This window comes from Microcebus murinus, chromosome 17 (assembly GCF_040939455.1).
Source record: "Microcebus murinus isolate Inina chromosome 17, M.murinus_Inina_mat1.0, whole genome shotgun sequence".
Lineage (NCBI taxonomy): Eukaryota > Metazoa > Chordata > Mammalia > Primates > Cheirogaleidae > Microcebus > Microcebus murinus.
Window position 1 is genome coordinate 25,182,601 of NC_134120.1, and position 17,894 is coordinate 25,200,494.

A 17,894-nucleotide genomic window follows, 5' to 3' on the forward strand; every position below is an offset into this window, starting at 1 on the left:
GACTCAGAGAAGTGACAGGCCTAAAGTAGCTGTATGAGTCTGTTCAGGCTGCTATAACAGAATGCCATAAGCCAGGTGGCTTTTAAACAGAAATTTTATTTCCCACAGTTCTGGAGGCCCAGAAGTCCAAGATCAAGGCCGTTTAAGTTTCAGTTGAGGACCCGCTTCCTGGTTTATAGATATCAGCTTCTTCCTATATCTTTACATGGCGTAAGTGGCGAGGGGTCTCTCTCGGGCGTCTTTTATAAGGGCACTGATCCCATTCATGAGGGCTCTGTCCCCATCACCTCCCAAAGGCCCCACTTCCCATATGATCACCTTAGGGGTTAGGATTTCAACATATGAATTTTGGGGGCACACAAGCATTCAGACCATAGCAATGGCTAGTGAGGGCAAAGGGGTGTGACCGAGGTTCTGAAAGCCTCTCCTCCCAAAAGCCACACGCACACAGCACAAGACCACTGGAATTATTACACTGCCTAGCTCAGTACATGAGTGATGTTGGGGACTCGGGAAGGGGGACCAAGGAGGAGGAGAGGCAGAGGCGGCTTTGTGGAGAGAATGGAAGGGTTGGCTGATCAAAGGGAAGATGCTGTCCCAGTTCAAACAGATTGTTTTAAGGAGGAGAAAAATGAGACCCAGAGAGGAGAAGTGATTTACCCAAGGTCACACAGCTGGTTTGTAGCTGTATCCGAGATGTCTCTGCAAGTATCCACCTCCCTGAGGACTCTAGGATAAGTCTCTTCCTAGTAATCATCTGTGTCACTTGAATCCGGAGCTTTTCTTAGCAGCAGCCTGGGGTCATGGCTTCACCTGACCCAGTGGATTCCAGAGGGTTTAGTGACACCTGCTCCGGTTGCAAATGATGATCTTTGTGATAAGACACTGGACCTCACTTACAGCTGTGTGACTGGAACACTACCTGAGCTAGAGCCAAGGTCATGCACTTATCTTGTGGCCCTAGGCTGACCCCTTGTTCTTAGCTGGAGATAACAGAATCCATGTTAGCTAGTTAAAGCAGAAAGGGATTTGTGAAGGGCACGGCCAGCTGCTTTGGGAAAGCTGAAGCAATGGCTGGGCCTCCGGGAGCGCCTCCCCAAACCGCAGTGAAGTGGTACCACCGTGAAAGCTGCTGCCTCTGATACAATCGTGAAGGTGCTGCCACTCCTGCAGTTTCCGAGGGCCATGCCACCTCTGCCACATTCTGCACCGGCAAAACCGTGCCTCGAGCCTTGCCATTCTTCTCCTGTAACAGCTCTGACAGTCTCGTGCAAATGCTTTCGATCAACTGAACCTAACTGTTCTAACCCAGCTAGAACCCTCGCTGCAAAGGAGTCTGGAACTGTCATTTTTAGTTTTTCTGTCCCTGTAGTATGGAAAATATAAGGATAATAAAGACATAGTCCCTGGGTTTGAGATGCTCACGGTTTGGAAGGGGACACAGGCAATATGAACAGACCATTATAATACAATGTCATTGACTCTAATTAAGAGGCAGTGTGCAGAGGGTGCCCAGGGTAGGGGTCAGAGAAGCGTGGGTACTTGAGCTGGGTGGAAAGATCAATTTGAGTTTGCAGATGAGAAAGACAGAGAAAGGAACCCCAAAACACAAGGGAAACAGAAAAGGGTGACTTTGATATTTTGGGAATATTCCATACCTCGTTCTTATTAACTCTGCCTAAATTCTTAGGCAGCCAGGTGGGGCTGGTTTGCATTATTTTTGATGGGAACAGACACCCACCCCCGAGTAAGAGCCTCTGCAGGCCTCCAGACCTGGCCTGCTTGTCTGTGTAACCTCTGTCCCTGTTGGTTCCAGGTACTTTGACTTTTACGAGGGGCCTTTTGAATACAACTCCACAAGATGCCTGGAGCTGAGGCACGAGATCCTGGAAGTGAAGGTGCTGTCCATGTGAGTGTGGCGGGCTGGGGGGTGGGGGGGGCGGGGCAGAAAGAAACAGAAAACTCGCAGTAGATCCCCGTAGAGCAGAAAGTAGGTCTCCTTGCCCGGGCCACTGGCATTTGGAAAGCCCTGGAGGCCTGGAGCACAGTGATGATTGTGCCTGTTTCATGACAGAAGGCCAAATTTGCAAGGTCACCGCCGATGACTCAGGTGTTAAAGTCCCCGGCTCAATTACCAGTCTTCTTGATTATCATCGCCGGCTCGTCTTGTGTAGAAATCGAAGCGGGCACGAGAATGTCTTACCTGAAAGGCAGTACTTTGCACCGTAGGCTTAAAGTACTCAGTGAACAGGGAGATTCAGAAGCAGATTTGGTTTCAAGTTCTGCAAAGGAGAGGGGAGGAGGGGGAGGAGGGATGCTTTGTGCTCTGTGATCAGAAAAAGTGAGAGTACTTGCTATCACCTTTTAAAATTTTAATTTCATTAAAAGTTTGATTTTTTTTATTATTTAAATGATGCAAAATTCAAGGGGTCCAGATGGTTATTCGGTGAAGAGTCCCCTGGCACAGTTCTGCTCCCCAGAGGCAGCCATGCGTGCTGCGCCTCCTTCCAGAGAGTCTGTGCAGGAACAAGCATCTGCGTATGGAGCTTCTTTAATTTTATTTATTTTTTTGCACAAATGTTAAAAGAGCTCCTCCTCCCCACTCAACAACATGTCACCCGTGGCTCTGTTACAACCTGCAGGAGGAAAAGCACGTTAGATGCCGAGCATTTTAGTGGGCACGTGCCCACCCGGGTTTTCTGTCCCTCATAGAACTGCCATGAATTCAGCAAACCCATTTAGAGGAATTTATACTGTGTTAGTCATGACACGATCTATATTTATTTGGAAACAGTTATATCTGGAGGTGGAAAAAATATAGTTTGTTCAGAGGCAGGCACTGTTGGGTGCTCATAGGGGCTCACAGGCCCCTGACATAACCCCGGGGACCTCGGCCCCTGCTCCTTTGACCTTCTGACATGGTTCTAGCCTGGTCCCTGGGAAGGGCGTGGGCCTTGGGGTGGGCAGACATGAGATCCAAAGCTGCCTCGGCCTTGCCAGCTCTGAATCTTTATGTAAATTACTGAACCTCTCTGAGCCTTTCTTTACCTATAAAAATGGGGACACGATTGCCTACCTTTTAAGAGATGCTGTAAGATGATCTGAAATAACACATGTGGAAGTAGATGGCCCAGCAGTCTGCATGCGTAGTAGTGCACGTAATAGGTGCTCAGTAAATGTCAGGGCCTGTCTCTCCTTTTCCTTCCCACCTCTTTCTTTCTTTTTTGGAACAAGCAGCAGCTTTTCTGGGCTGTCATGCACAGACTCCATAGCTTAGCAGCTGCTGGAAAGCTCCAAGGATGAGACCAACGTGCTTTAGCTGCGTAGTTTACGACCCCTGCACCGAGCAATGGTCTCTGCAGCCTCCCTAGAGAGGAACACATGAGGCAGCTCACCCCCCATCGGCTCCTCCCAGCCCTGGTCCAGCATAGGCCACCATGTGCCTGCCCCCATGGAGCGCTCCTGGAGCTCACAGACTGTGGTGGGGGAGCAGGCGTTAGTAACCAGTTACCCCGAGGAGCCAAGGCAGTGATGGGGAGCTGCGGTGGGCAGGGGGTGGGCAGGCAAGGCTTCCCCGAGGAAGGGATGCTGGAGCTCCAGCCTGAAGGGTGACAGGAGTTAACTAGGCCAGGAGGACTCCAGGTGGAGGGAACAGCGTGTACCGAGGCGCTGTGCCAGGCGGGAGCCCGCTGCGTCCCAGCCCTGCAGGGTCAGGGCAGCTTGCGAGCTGGCGTGATGCGGAAGGAGATGCGGAAGCTGCGAGCTGCGTTGCCAGAGGGTCAGGCAGGGCCAGACGGTGCGGGGCCTCGTGGTGCAGACCCCAGCTTGGTTTTGTCTTTATCCTAGGGGCAAGGGGAGCCATGGGAGCAGTTTTAAGCAGGGTCTGGGGCATCTGAGCTGATTGGTGGTTTGAAATGCTCCACTGAGGAGTTGTGATTTTGTGGCTAGGGTGGCCGTCAGGAGCCAAATTCACAAGCTCCTAGCAGAGATCCTGGATCTTTTCTCTGAATCCAAAGATTTCAGGCCCTTACATGTTTGTGCAAATCCAGAGCCCTCTGATTGAAGTGAAGTGATCCTCCTGCCTCAGCCTCCCACAGTGCTGGGATTATAGGCATGAGCCACCACATCTGGCCAATTTTTAAAAATTAAAAAATAGACACAGTCTCTTCGTGGTTATTTCAAAGTCTGGACAAGAAGATCTGAGAAACCCTGTGACTGATCATCCTCCCATGTCACTTCTCATCCCTCTACCCATGTATTTTCTATATGTCAGATTTAGTCGCTGTTTCAGTTTGCTGAGGCTGCCGGAACAAGGTGCCACAGAGCGGGTGGATTAGACAACAGAACCTCATTTTTCCACGGTTCTGAAGGCTACAACTCTGAGATCAAGGCGTGGGCAAGGCTGGCTTCTTTTGAGTCCTCTGTCCTTGGCTTGCAGATGGTCGCTTTTGCTGTGTCCTCACGTGGCTGCCCCTCATTCTGTGTCTGGTCTGTGTCCTTATAAGGAGACCAGTCAGATGGGATTAGGGCCCACCCTAAGGACCTAATTTTAATGCCATCTCCAAATAGACACATTCTGCGGTACTAGGGGTTAGGCCCTCAACATACGAATACTGGGGGGACACAAGCCAGCCCATGACAGTCCCAATCGCAGCTTCCTCTTAGGGCCAGATTGGACGTTCCCTGGGCCTGTTGCAGTGAGCTGTGATGGACAGCCTCCTATTTCCCCATACTCTATGCCCACCCCTTGTCCCTTGTCATGGACTGCTGCTGGGGGTGTCGAGCCTCTCCGCGTTTGGATTTGGTTGCCATCTCTGCTGTGGGCACCTGCTCTGTGCCCGGAGGCTGGGCTCCTGCGCTGAGCAGCCGTCCTGCAGGGCCTTGCATCCCCATCTCTTCCGGTTGTCCTGTTGTCCACGCTGTGGTCCCCAAGCACTGGGGAGCCGAGGGGAGAGGAGAGGCCGCGCTGCTAATGGGGCATGAGCATGTGAGCCTGGGGACATCAGGGACAGCAAGTGGGGACAGCAAGCTCTGTGCTCCTTTCCTGAGGACACGCTGAGGGTCAGTGTGTCCTCCAGGACTGAAATCAGAGAGCCCCAGAGGCCGGCGCTGATCTGAGTGGTTCTGACACCATCTGGGGACCCGGGGGCTTCACTGTGCTCCAGCCCAGCGTCATGAGCAGGACTTGTGGTGGGTGCGACCCAGAGTCCCTGGAAAATGTTAAACCCCCGTCTATGAATGGGGGGCTGGACGAAAGAACGTCCGTCCCTCCAGGCACACAGATGTCAGCTGGTGTTCTGTCTGAGCAGACAGGGGTGCGTGTGATTCATCTGGGAACAACTGTGATCCAAAAATGCTGAAATCAATGGTAAAGACCAGTCAGCTGGAAAATTCCCACATGGAAAATGCCTCTCTCCCTGACAATGTCAGATACGTGAGGAATTACTCCGTGATGTTTTGCCGTGAAAATGCATTGTCACTAATTCTTGTTGAAAGTATTGACACTTGCTTTTAGTCGTTCTTGAGCATCTTTATTTTTAAATAGGAAGCTTCGGTTTCTGCCTGTGCTCACACCCACTTGGGGGTCGTGGCTGAAGACCCCCACCAGCCTCTCCCGCTGCCCCTTCCCCATCTTTCTGGGGCTGGGACCCAGTACTGAGAGCCAGGGAGGGGGGAGTGGGAGCTGGGGCCAGTTGGGCAGACACCACTGCCCGGGTTGGGAGGCCCCTTTGTGCCACGACAGTGTTCATGGTCCTGTGTCCTTTGCCAGTCAGGGGCTCCTTAAGGGCCGGGCCCCGGGCTCAGGTGTCTCTGAGTCTGACTCTGTGCGGGCTCAGGACACACTTGGTGAATGAATGAGTGGAAGGAGGGAGTGGGTGAGACCTGGTGCAAACAAGAGACTGTGGAGGAAAAGCGGGAAAAAAGAAGGGTAATGAGATGATTGCTGTTCTCATCTCATTGCGAAAAATTAATTAGATCACAAAAGTTTGTAATAATAAAAAGCGACAGTCTCCACTGCACCACCCCACCCAAGCCCAGCCCAGCCCAACTCCTGTCGATTTTCTGCTGCTCCTTCTGGTAATTACGTCCATGATATGAACCTGCTCACCTGCGGCTGGTTCCTGACTTACATGTTACCCGGGTTCATGGATGTCCTGCCTGGGTGGGCGAGGACCCCTCCATTCCACGGTGCCCAGCCCCCTCCCCACGTTTCCCCAGCTCAGGGATATTGCTGTTTTTAGTTCTTCTATCTGCAGATGACCTGAATAATCTATCCCTTGTTCTACCAAATATAGACAGTATCTCTTGACCCCCCGCACCATGTAAGATGAGGCTGTTAAAATTACCCCCTCCAGCCTGTAGCTTCAGTCATCCAGGAGTTTACTTTTAAAATGTCAAGGCTGATAACATTTACATTCTATCTGTAACCATGGCAAACCTGTCTTGGGGCTTTCTCTAGAGGATGACTCTCAAATTTGAAGATCAGCAAATAGTGTTTTCCATTCCTGGGGCAGTGTGGGCATTGTTCACTGAAGGCCAGGGAGGCACCAGGGCTGCAGCTCCTTTCTTGTGCCTTTCCTTCCCCCTTCTTTCTGGAGCTTCTGGCCATCTTTGCCCCTTTGTATTCTTCCTGTCTATCCTGCCCCATTTTTTCCTGCCTCTCTGTCAATCATGCATTCCCTTTAGGGCTTCTCTTCATGCTCCCGCTGCAGCCTGGCAGCTCCCTTGGTGGGTCACGTGGCTGTTTTCCCGGCCGTCCATTCTCTGCCTCCTTAGGTTGGATTTACCTTTGTTGAGAGCCCATAACTTCTTTCTTGGGATCTTTCTTATGCCTTCCTTTCATGTCCACTCATTCTCAAATAAATTCCCAAGAAGTGGTGGCTGAGAGGTGAGGTTCTGAGTCCTGTGTCTCCGTGACTGGATTCTTCCCTGTGACTTCATTGTTGGCCTGGGGAGGTTGTCAGGTTGTTGGCTTGGTGGGTTGGTATTTTAGGTGGAAACCATTTCCATTAGGATGTTTAAGACCTTCTCCACCACCTTCTAGCGTTCAGGGCTACATGAAAAGTAGCAGAATGGTTATTCCTTTGGAGGTACCCGTTTTTCTTTTCCTCTGGGATCTTCAGATTGGCAGTTCCGAGATGTCCCAGTGGTGAGCCTCAGGACAGACTCGTCCAGTGGAGCCTCTTCATCTGGGCTGGTCCAGACTCTCGGACTTTCTCTTGGATCTCTTTACATTTCCTCCTTTCCAATTTTCTCTCCTTCCTCTTTCTAGTACATCTGAAAGTCATATACTGGATCTTCCAGACTGTACCTCTAACACTCATGCTTTTCAATCTTATCTTTTCTCTCTCTTTGCTCTTTGATTCTACATTCTAGGAAAATCCCTTGACTTCATCTTCTAGCTCTTCTGATAAAACCCGTCCTTGCAAGAGCTCTGTCTTTGTCCTCAGAGAAGTCTAGTCTTGTTTTTAAGGATGTGATGTCTTCTTGAATATTTCTGGGGATATTAAGTAGGATATGTTTTAGTTCTCTTTTGTTCTTTCAATAGTTTTTTTTTTTTTTTTTTTTGGTAATCACTCTGTCTGATGGTTTATCTTGGTCTGTTACCTTCAGGCTGACCAGGAGATCCTCAGCTATCTATTCACATTTAAACTTTAAACAGTTAAAAACCGGTAAGAGCTCTGTGTCTGAAGTTTTTCAAAATGCTGCTGGCCTTTTTGCTGCTAGCTTGGCCAGATCTTTTGACTGGGAATGATATATTTTTCAGAGAAGAACTGACAGTCTGATTCCATCCTCCTCCTCCTCTGCTGGACATGCAATATTTGGCTGCCATGGGGGTGGGTGGAGTGTGGGCTTGATGGTTCTGCCTATGGACTGACAACTGACTCTCATTCTCGGAGCGCACCCCTCCCACCCTCCACCCACCTCTTAGAATTTTCTACCCAGATCGGCTCTAGGTTCTCTGGGCTGTGCCATCCTGTCCTTGTGTCACCCCTTCCTCCTTTTATACACTTGTTGACATCTCTCTTCCATGGAGGCACCCTCCTGCCCCTGTCCTTCTGTTTATCTGGTAGGATTACACCTTTTTTATTCCTCTTCTGAAATGTTATGTGTGCCTGGGGCGAGAAGTGCCTGGGGAGAGAAGTGCCTGGGGTCAAACCTTCATCTGTAAGGGTTCTCTGCATGTGTAAAGCAATTTGTAAAATATTTGTGCACACATGATTCCATTTGATCTCTCTGACAACCTCTGAGGCCGGCAGGGCAGTGGCTGCTATATCCATCTTACAGGTAAAGCAGCTGAGTCTCGGAGAGATTGGATGACTTGCTCGAGGTCACACTGCAGGTTGGGGATGGAGCCAGGAGTCCAGGCTGGGTGTCCAGGCCCCGACTTTGGTCCAGGATTTGGCGAGGGCACTGAAGGCGCAGAGAATAGGGCCCAGACACTGGTAGCAGTCGAGCTTGGGCCCCTTCCTGGGGTGTTGCCAGAGCTGTGTTTCCAGGAGGCATTTGAGGCTGTGGCCAAGTAGGGAGCTCCTTCTGGGGCCAGTGGCTTGCAGCAAGCGGGGAGAGGATGGGGGGCAGAGGGTGAGCCAGGATTGCACTGTGTGATGGCACCTCTCCCCAGTACCCTGCGAGCTCCTGAGAGGGGAAGTTCGGGACAGCTGGAAGGAGGTCTTGCCTTCTATCAGGATGAGAGGAGGGCTCCTTCCAGCTCTGTAAAGCTGCCAAGCAGGTTCCTGCCCCAGGGGCTTTGCACTCACTCTTCTCTCTGCTTGCAATATGCTTTCCCCAGATATTCGCATGGCTCATTCCTGCACCATTTCAGGTCTCTGTGCAAGGTTCCTCTCCTCAGGAAGTCCTTCCCTGATCACAATTCCCCAGTCACGCCCCCACCACTTTACCTTCATTTTCCTTCATAGCACTTACCACTTCCTGACAAGGCGGTACATGTTTGTTTCCCATTTGTCTCCCCCGCTGGGATGTCAGCTCCGTATAAGCATGAGGTTATTTTGTTCACTACTATTAATACATTCCCAGTTCCTGCCATATGGAGGCATTCACAAATAGAGACTTGATTTGAACTCGGATGTATCAATTCATTCATTAGTTTATTGTTTAAAAACAGATATTTACCATGCATCTGCTATGTGCCTGAGCCCTGGACTTACCATGGTGAACTCAGGCATGATCCTCAGTACTAGGCATATGTACTGCCTAGTAGGAAAGATGAGGAGTGACAACGGGTTGTGGTTTTTACAAAAGTAGAAAGCACAGAGGGCTACGCCTGTTTAACAATAATAATAACATATACCTATTGGACACTTTCTCTGTGTCTAGTCTTTTATTGCATCATCTTATTTAATAATGTTAACAAGTCTGGGAGGGCAAGAGGCTATGACTATGCCTACTTTATAGATGAGAAAACTGAGGCTCAGAGAGGTTAAATAACCTGCCTGAGGTCCCATATAGTCAGGAGGTGTCTAAATTGGGTCTTAGACCTAAGTCCCTCTGGTTCCAAAGTCCATGTACTTACTATCCCATATAGTGTTTCCTGCACTCGCCATTCCCCGACCAGCTGTGTATTCTTTCTGTAGGCAAGGCCTGCTCAGTCTGGGGACAGCTGTTACTACCTCCAGTTAAACATGGGGTACACCTCTGCAGAATGAACCTGTCACAGCAGGACAGGTGGTTGAGGGTGTGGACTCCGGGCAGGTTGGTTCGTGCGTTAAAGGCACGCTTGCAGGAGAGGGGTTCGAATCTCCAGGAATCAGAAAGGCTCCACGTGCCAGAGCATCAAGAATACAGAAAATACGAAAATATAGTTAACGCCAAGGGCCAGCCCAGGACTTGGCCACGGGAGAGCTGGAAGGGAGCGTTTCTGGGAATGATCATGCTTTGTCCTGCCTGGCCCCTTGATGTACTCTTCTGTCCCCCCTCCAAGGGTGAAGCAGTCGGAGCTGTTCGACAGGTGGAGGAGCCTCCAGATGTGCAAATGGGCGATGAACATCTCCGAGGCCAACCAGTTCAAGTATCTATGACTCGCCTTCCCCCTTCTCCTCGAGTGGCTCTCCTCACGGCCACCTCCTCTGGCCTCCGTCACCCTGCAAGGCCCAGCTCTCGGCGGGCGTGTTCCCCAGAGCGGGCCTGGATCGGGCTCGGGAATCCGGGCGGTGGGAGGATCAGGCTGAGCGGGCACCTTGCCAGGCGCCGTCCTCCGTGTCCTCTCACTCGGTGCTTGTGGCAGCCCTGCGAGGCCGGTGGTGTCACCTACCGGACACAGCTGAGGTTAACTGTGGCCACTGGCAGGGCAGGCCCCTGTGAGGGCACAGGACATGTCCTCGGTGGCCTCATCGTCCTCACCTCCCCTATCCTGCGGCAGCTGCTCTCCCCCAGCATTAGGCTTCTGCCAGCTGACCCCAGACGTGTGAGCCCTGCTGTAGATTATTTTGGAACTGCTCTCTAACTAACCAAAATTAACAGATTATAAACTCCCAGACAGGCCAGAGCTCTAGCTTAAACTTCTCCTGTGGGAGCTAACAAAACAGGCAGCAGGTGTCCAAAAATTCTTTCTTTTTTTTGTAGACAGAATCTCACTCTGTCATCATGGGTAGAGTACAGTGACGTCTTTGTAGCTCACTGCAGCCTTAAACTCCTGGGCTCAGGTGATCCTCCTGCCTCAGCCTCCCGAGTAGCTGGGACTACAGGTGCACACTGTGACACCCAGCTAATTATTTTTTTAAATTTTAGTAGAGATGGGCTCTCGCTCTTGCTCAGGCTGCTCTTGAACTCCTGAGCTCAAGCAATCCTCCTGCCTTGGCCTCCCAGAGTACTAGAATTACAAGTGTGAGCCACCAGCACACCCAGCCAAAAATTTGCACTACATGGGAGGTTGTGAAAAGCAAATATTACTGAGCATTTTGTATTTCCTTTATAAATCGTTTGTTCCAGTTTGCTTCAGTTCTAGGCCAAGTCTAGAGGTAGAATAGTAGTTTTAATAGGCACGTTTTTAGAAATGTGAAGTCCCTGAAAGAGATAAAAGCATAAAAAAATAATTCATATAGCTTCCCTGGTGTTGGCAAGCTGGAGTCACAGAGTTACAGGGGGTTGGAGGTGGAAGAGCCAGCCTTACATTTTATATATAAGGAAATAGGCTGAGATGGAGAGACCTTCCCGAGCTCCATAGCTGGTGGGGGCAGAGAAGAAACTAGAATCCAGGCCTCTTGACACCAGGTTGGCAACCCAGGTTTCCATCCCAGACCTTGGTGGGGCTTTTCAGAAAGTTCCTCTTCATCCTTTGTTAGTGGTCTTGCATGGGCTCCAAGGAGAAGGTGTTCCATTCCTCTTAGGCAGGTGTCCTCAAACTACAGCCTGTGGACCACATGCGGGTGTTTTTGCCCATTTGTTTTTTTACTTCAAAATAAGATATGTGCAGTGTGCATAGGAATTTGTTCATAGTTTTTTTTTGAACTATAGTCCGGCCCTCCAACGGTCTGGCCCCCTGTTTAAAAAGTTTGAGGACCCTGCTCTTAGGGCTGGTTGGATGCTGGACGTGATGGCGCCTGGAGCCTGTGTCGAGGGAAGGGGACCAGTGTGTGCTCGGGCCGCTGCTGCTATATTTGGAGGAAGTGGATCCTTGTGGGCTCAAAGCCCCTGCCATGGAGGGGGCAGGGACCTGTGCCCTTTGTTGGGTCCTGAATCCTCTGTGGCCGGGCCAGAGGGCTGTGGGTTGCCAGGGCAGGGGGAGCAAGGTGTGCCCAGGATCTGACCCTATCACGAGCCTCGCGGGCCCTCCTCGGGGAGCTTGCTGCCGGGGTGGAACACCAGCTGCAGGGAGGAGGAGAGCCCAGGCTGCTCTGGCCGGGCCGACTCCCCAGCCTGCCACGTCAGCCCCATCTCCCTCGCAGGTTGTTTTTGTTTAAAGCCTGCATCTGAGGTTTAACCCATCTGTAGCTCATGTTTGAATATATTTGTGTTGAAACCCAGTGGGATATCTATCTATCTATAAATTTTAAATAATGAACTCCAGAAGACTTCTTTTGGAAATCAGGTTCTACTTTCTATAGGAAACCTATAGAAAATATACTGGAAACCCAGTATCAACCTACTATCCCAATTTCCGACCCTCCCCATTCCTAAATCAGTTTCTAAATGATTGAAATTACCCATTTCTATTGACTATGTGTGTCTTGGCTTTGTGACCCCACCAGACAAGGCACCCTGTCTAGAGTCTGACATGGGGCCAGGAACCAAAGGCAGAGTTCTGCCCCCCGGGTGTTCATTTGGGGCTGGATAAACGAAGCAGCAACAGTGCGTTTCCAGGAAGTAGTAGAATGCTTGTAGATCTTGGTGAAAGCTTGAATGGGGAATGGCAAGTCCTACAACTGGCAGGCACCTAGCTGTCAGACAGTTGTGTGACTAACATTGAGCGGGCTTCGGCAAGGCAGGTCCCTGCCATCCAGGGCTGTCATCCACACATGAGAAGGAGTCCCAGCCTTCAGAGGCGAGTGTGGTCAGTGAGGATGGGGCAGCTGGGGGGTTCATGGAGAGACACCTGGCCTGACCCTGAGGGGCAGTGTAAGGAGAGGCAGAAAGGCCCTGGCCTGGGGAGGGGAGGAAGGGGGAGGGGACAGTGGAGGACAGGTGCAGGGGGAGGGGACAGTGGAGCACAGGTGCGGGGGGAGGGATGAGCTTGGGGAGGGGCGGGCAAGGCCACAGCTCCCCGGCCCCTCTGTTCTTCGTGAGGCCTTGCTCTGCCCTGCGTCACGGTCCCTCCGTTTGTCCCCCTGCCCGGCAGGTCCACTCTGTCCAGGTGCTGCAACGCCCCCTCCTTTCTCTTCACCACCCAGAAGAACACTCCCCTGGGGACGAAGCTCAAGTACGAGGTGGACACGAGCGGCATCTACCACATCAACCAGGAGATCTTCCGCATGTTCCCCAAGGTGCCGCTTTGGGAGGGTGGTCTGGGTGCACGACCTACCCTCTGCCCCGCACCCAGTGTTCTTGGTCTTGGTTGGCCCGGTAGACCACCCTATAGATTGCCTTGGGGCTTCTGTCTGGGCCCGATGAATGCCAACTGCCCATTATTTGAGTGACTTTTGGCAAGAAAAGGGTTATAAAATTCTGGATACTTGCACTGGCTGCAGAGGACAACTGCAAGTACCTGGGAGAATGACTAAGCATTCGTCCCCACTTGAGGTAGAGACAAGAGCAAAAACATGCACGCAAAGGTTGCGTGCGCAAGAAAACAAACCCGATACAAATCAAGGCACTGAAAGAATTGGATCATATGCATGACCTTGGGCAGTTGTTTTGTCTTTCAAAGCCTCAGTTTCCTTGTCTGTAACATTGGGGTTTGGATGACGAGTAGGTTTGGCTGCTTCTAACAGAATATCTAAAATATCAGAGACTTAAACAAGGTAGGCATTTATTTTTTCCTTTTGCATAAAAGAATTCTGGGGGTAGGCTGTTCAGGGTTGGCATGGTGGCTGCCTGGCCATTGGGGACCACAAAATGAATGATCCACACAAGATGTAAACTGTTCGGATCACTGATGCTTGGCGCCTGTGCTCACCTGGGCTGACTACTCTCAGAGAAGTGGCCCTGCCCCTGCATGTACAGCTGAGTCTGACAGTTACCCAGGTGTGGTGGTGGCACTTCTGAAGAGGAGGCAGGTTGCATGAGGCCTGTTCATGACCATGGCCTGGAGAACTCCGGGCTAGGGTAGCACTTAGTGGGTCCAATTTGTAGAGATACTGAGTGGGGGCATGTGCATGTTTTTCTGGAAGAAATCTGAGGGCATGGGCTACCCTGCTTCTCAGAGGAATGCTAATGATATACAGCCCAGAATTTCCCTGCATTCTGTCCTGGTACCAGAATGCACCGGTAAGACTCGGGCATTCTGGGGGCAAGGGGTGGAGCTGGAGATGAGAGGTGTCAGACGTGTTCTCCTCCCTCACAGTGCTAGAGGAGGGTGGCATTGAGCCACCTTTGCAAGCTGGGTCTTGCAAGGCCTGGAACCTGAGGCTGGCGACAGTAGGTAAACTTGTGCCTCACGCAGGTAACTCGAGTGGGTGCAGCAGAGCCTGGTATGACATATGGGAGAGCCAGGGGTATGGACTGCCAAGGCGCAGAGACATAGAGCAGAGGTCACCAAACATTCTCTGGAAAGGGCCAGATTATAACTGAGGCTTTGCGGGTCAGATTCTCTCTGTCACTACTGCTCACCTCTGTCATTCCAGCACAAAAGTAGCCACAGGCTGACACGAGGAAACAAATGAGTGGCTGTGTTACAGTAGCACTTCAGGTGTTATTAGCCACTGAAATCGGAATTTTATATAATGTTCACATGTTGCAAAATATTCTTCTTTGGGTTGTTTCCAATCATTTAAAAATATAAAATCCATCCTTAGCTCGTAGGCCATGCAAAAACAGGTGGTCGGCTGCAGTTTGCTGGTTCCTGAATGAGGACACGTGACACAGAATAGCATTCCTCAAACTTCCCTAAAATAAGTATTTTGTTGGGTTTATAAAAAATTCAGATCTCAGCCGTGGAGATTCTGATGTCGTGATGCTAAGATGGAGGCCAGAGTTTATATTTTCAGCAAGTAGCCCAGGTAGTTCTTGATTTATAAGTTTGGGAAACACCCACATAGAACATAATAAGCCTTTGGTGATTTTTCCAAAGATGACTTTATTTTCCTCTCTCTGGTAGAAGACAAACAGTGCAGTTTCCCCCACTGGCTGGGAGACACCTGCGTTTTCCCTGTCCTGGGCCTGTCCCTGCAGGGAAAGTGGGCCATGAACAGGACAGTTCCTTTAGCTTTAGCCTAATTCCTGATGGTCCCGGAGCAGTGTGGTTCTCCGGGACACCCGGTCTGGGGCAGGCCCCTTTCATGCAGGGCTGGCCAATGGTGTGTTCTAGAAGGAAAGCCTCCCAGCAGGCCCCTGGGTGCCAAAGATGGGAGGGATCTTAGGGGCCTTCTAATAGTAACAAGTCTCCTGACCGCTCTTCTCCTCTCTAAAGTGGAAAACCACTATCCTCCCACATTCCCATGGGGCTGTGGCCCGAGGCCATGAGCTGGTAGAGGCAGATGTGGCTGCAGAGAGCCAGCTGACGGCAGGGGTGGCCTTGGCCCTGACAGCTGTGCCTGTGCCTCCCCCAGGACATGCCCTACTACCGGTCGCAGTTTAAGAAGTGTGCGGTGGTGGGCAACGGAGGCATCCTAAAGAACAGCCGCTGCGGCAGGGAGATCAACAGCGCCGACTTTGTCTTCCGGTAAGGAGTCGCCCTTGGTCTGCACCTGCTGCGTGAACCCCCAGCCCTCCTCCTCTGTGCTCCTCCCCTGTGTGTGGCCCCACCTCCCAGTGCCCTAATGCCACCCTTCAGGCCATTAACCCTGACACGAGGAAACAAATGAGTGGCTGTATTCCAGCCACTCATTTGTCATGATATTTAAGTAAATTTTATTTTATTTTTACTAGTAGAAATTGAATGTATCTTTTTTGTTATTTTCATACAAAATTAATCTTTTGTGTAACCAGTTCTTTTTTTAACCACTCACATTTCTTAGGAGACTTCAGCTTTATAAAGAATATCATATAGCAATCTAGGTACAACATGAATTATTTGGCTTTTTAAAATAGTGGTTATTGGCAAACCTGCAGACCCTCATGCCCTGGGGTACCCCTTCCTCTCTCTAGCCCCAGCCCTTTGGTGAAGTCATTGAACTCGCAGGTCCTCAGTTTCCACATCTGCACAATGGGAAGCGTGTAAAGAGCAAAGGGCATAACCAGTGTGAAGGCACTGAGGACTCAGGGGCTGCAGATGTGTCACCGAGGTCCTCTGGGCGGCTGTCTCCCTGGGTGGGTGCCACCCTTCCAGAGGCGCTGGTTGGAACCAAGGCAGTCTTGCTGTGGACACCAATATTGGCTTCAGCTTGGCTTTAACTAAGGCAGAGACTGGTCCTTGTGTTTCTTCTTGCTTATGTGGAGCCCCCGCCCCCTTATCTCTCTGGGGATCCTCACTCACACCTTTAGCCTGGGTACAGGGGACACATTGAAAATAAGAGCTTAACGCAGAGAAACTCAGGTTGAGTCTACAGGAGTGTCTCATGGGTCAGGGATGCACAATCACTGGGCCACTCAAAGTTGGTGGCAGGGAGGGTAGAATAGGTTCCGTGTGACTGGAGTCCCAAAATAAAGGTGGCTCCTGCATATTTTGGGTTCCTGGCTATGTAACCAGTCTTTCGTCTCTAGGAGAAGGGAGCCCATGAACACCCTGCTCCAGGCTTGGAAGTAGTGTCACCTGCTGTCAGGGGTCACCTCCCTCTGCTGCCGAGAGTCAGCCTGGATTGTCCCTGTGGACAGCCAGTTGAGCCCAGGATCAGGGGTTAAGATTCCTCCCACACCACAGCCATTGGCCCTCGCTGAGCCACGTTCCTGCCACAGGAGGCAGAGAAAACCTCCTTTTTAAAGATGGTCTTGCAGGGAGAAGCCTAGGTCTCTGGGGTGTCCTTGAACTTCAGTGCAGATGCCACATTGCTAGACCTCCAGCAGTCCATGGGCTACTCAAGCTTATAATTGCATATGTTGGATGTGGTTTTCCTGTCCCCTATGACTAGAATTTCAGCAAGACCAGGGCTGGGCCCGTTTGCTGTTCCCATACCTGACATAGAGCAGAAGGACCACTATCTTATTACCCAGCCATAGAGAACCCTGCCCACGTGATTGCCATCCCATCCTTCCCCTCCCCTGCTCCCCAGCTCGACCTGTCGAATGACTGGTCATCCAGCTGCCTTGTCTATTCTGCAGGTGCAACCTGCCCCCCATCTCAGAGAAGTACATGGTGGATGTGGGGGTGAAGACGGACGTGGTCACCGTGAACCCCAGCATCATCACTGAGAGGTCAGTGGTCCTCTTTCTAGAACTGTGCTGTCCAATATGGTGCTGTCCACCATGCAGCTGCTGGGCACGGACGTGTGGCCAGTGCAGACTGAGATGTGCCAGTGATACCTGTGAAACACACAGCAGGTGTCAAAGACTCAATACAAAGAAACAATGTAACATATCTCATTAATTTTCATATTAGTTACATCTTGAAATAATAGTATTTTCAATATAGTAGAGGAAATAAAATATAAAAATTAACATCTCTTATTTCTTTCTAATTTTTAAAAGGTGCTTACTAGAGCATTTAACATTACATACATAGCCTGCATTATTTCTCTTGGGCAGCGCTGGTCTAGACCCCTGCAGCTAGAGCGGGTGGGAGAGCTTCCCAGTGTGTGACGGGGCAGGCAGCTCCCTCCCGGGCCGTGTGGCTTCCGGGAGAAGCTCGTGCAAAGATCTCAACAGCCCAGCTGGCTCCCCTCCTGGGGTCTGTCTGGGAGGTTTGAGGGGGGGTGCTGAGACCCCAACCCCGGGCATAGTCACACCATCTAGGTCAGAGGAAGGGCGAGAGGAGGGGATTGTGGGAGATGAGGGGAAACACCTCTTTAAGGTGCCGGGCAAAGGCAGCAGGGTTGGCAGAGTGACCACGTAAAGGAGTGCTCAGGGCGGGGAGAAAGTGCCCAAGAGGGAAGGTGGCTTCATACGGAGAAACTGCTACAAGACAGGAAGGGGCTGAGCTGGATTAGGCAGTGGCCTTTGGGGCCAACACTGGGATCTTGGGGAAGACAGTACAGGTGGCTGATCTGAGGCCTCTAGGTCAAGCCTCCACTCCCTCAACTAGCCCACCCTGGGCCACCCTCATCCTTTTGGGTTCAGCATTGCCTTCACCTCTGCAGCCACCCACTTGATATCTGTCCCTTTGGGTCCCGATTGCCCTCTCTTGCACCCACCGATAAAAACACAACTGTCCCTGAGAAAGATGATGCCTTTATCTGCTCCAGTGT

At 51.1% G+C, this 17,894-nt stretch overlaps 1 protein-coding gene across 2 annotated transcripts in view; it reads left to right on the forward strand.

Annotated features, from left to right (window-relative positions):
- The window catches only part of ST8SIA5 (ST8 alpha-N-acetyl-neuraminide alpha-2,8-sialyltransferase 5), a 64,318-nt gene that overhangs the window by 34,368 nt on the left and 12,056 nt on the right, over positions 1–17,894 (forward strand). For both annotated transcript variants that reach the window (XM_012745362.3, XM_012745363.3), the window contains 5 exons: positions 1,817–1,909; positions 9,944–10,030; positions 12,797–12,941; positions 15,165–15,277; positions 16,813–16,905. In XM_012745362.3, coding sequence (XP_012600816.1) covers positions 1,817–1,909; positions 9,944–10,030; positions 12,797–12,941; positions 15,165–15,277; positions 16,813–16,905 — 531 coding nt within the window. The remainder of the gene's footprint in view (positions 1–1,816; positions 1,910–9,943; positions 10,031–12,796; positions 12,942–15,164; positions 15,278–16,812; positions 16,906–17,894) is intronic.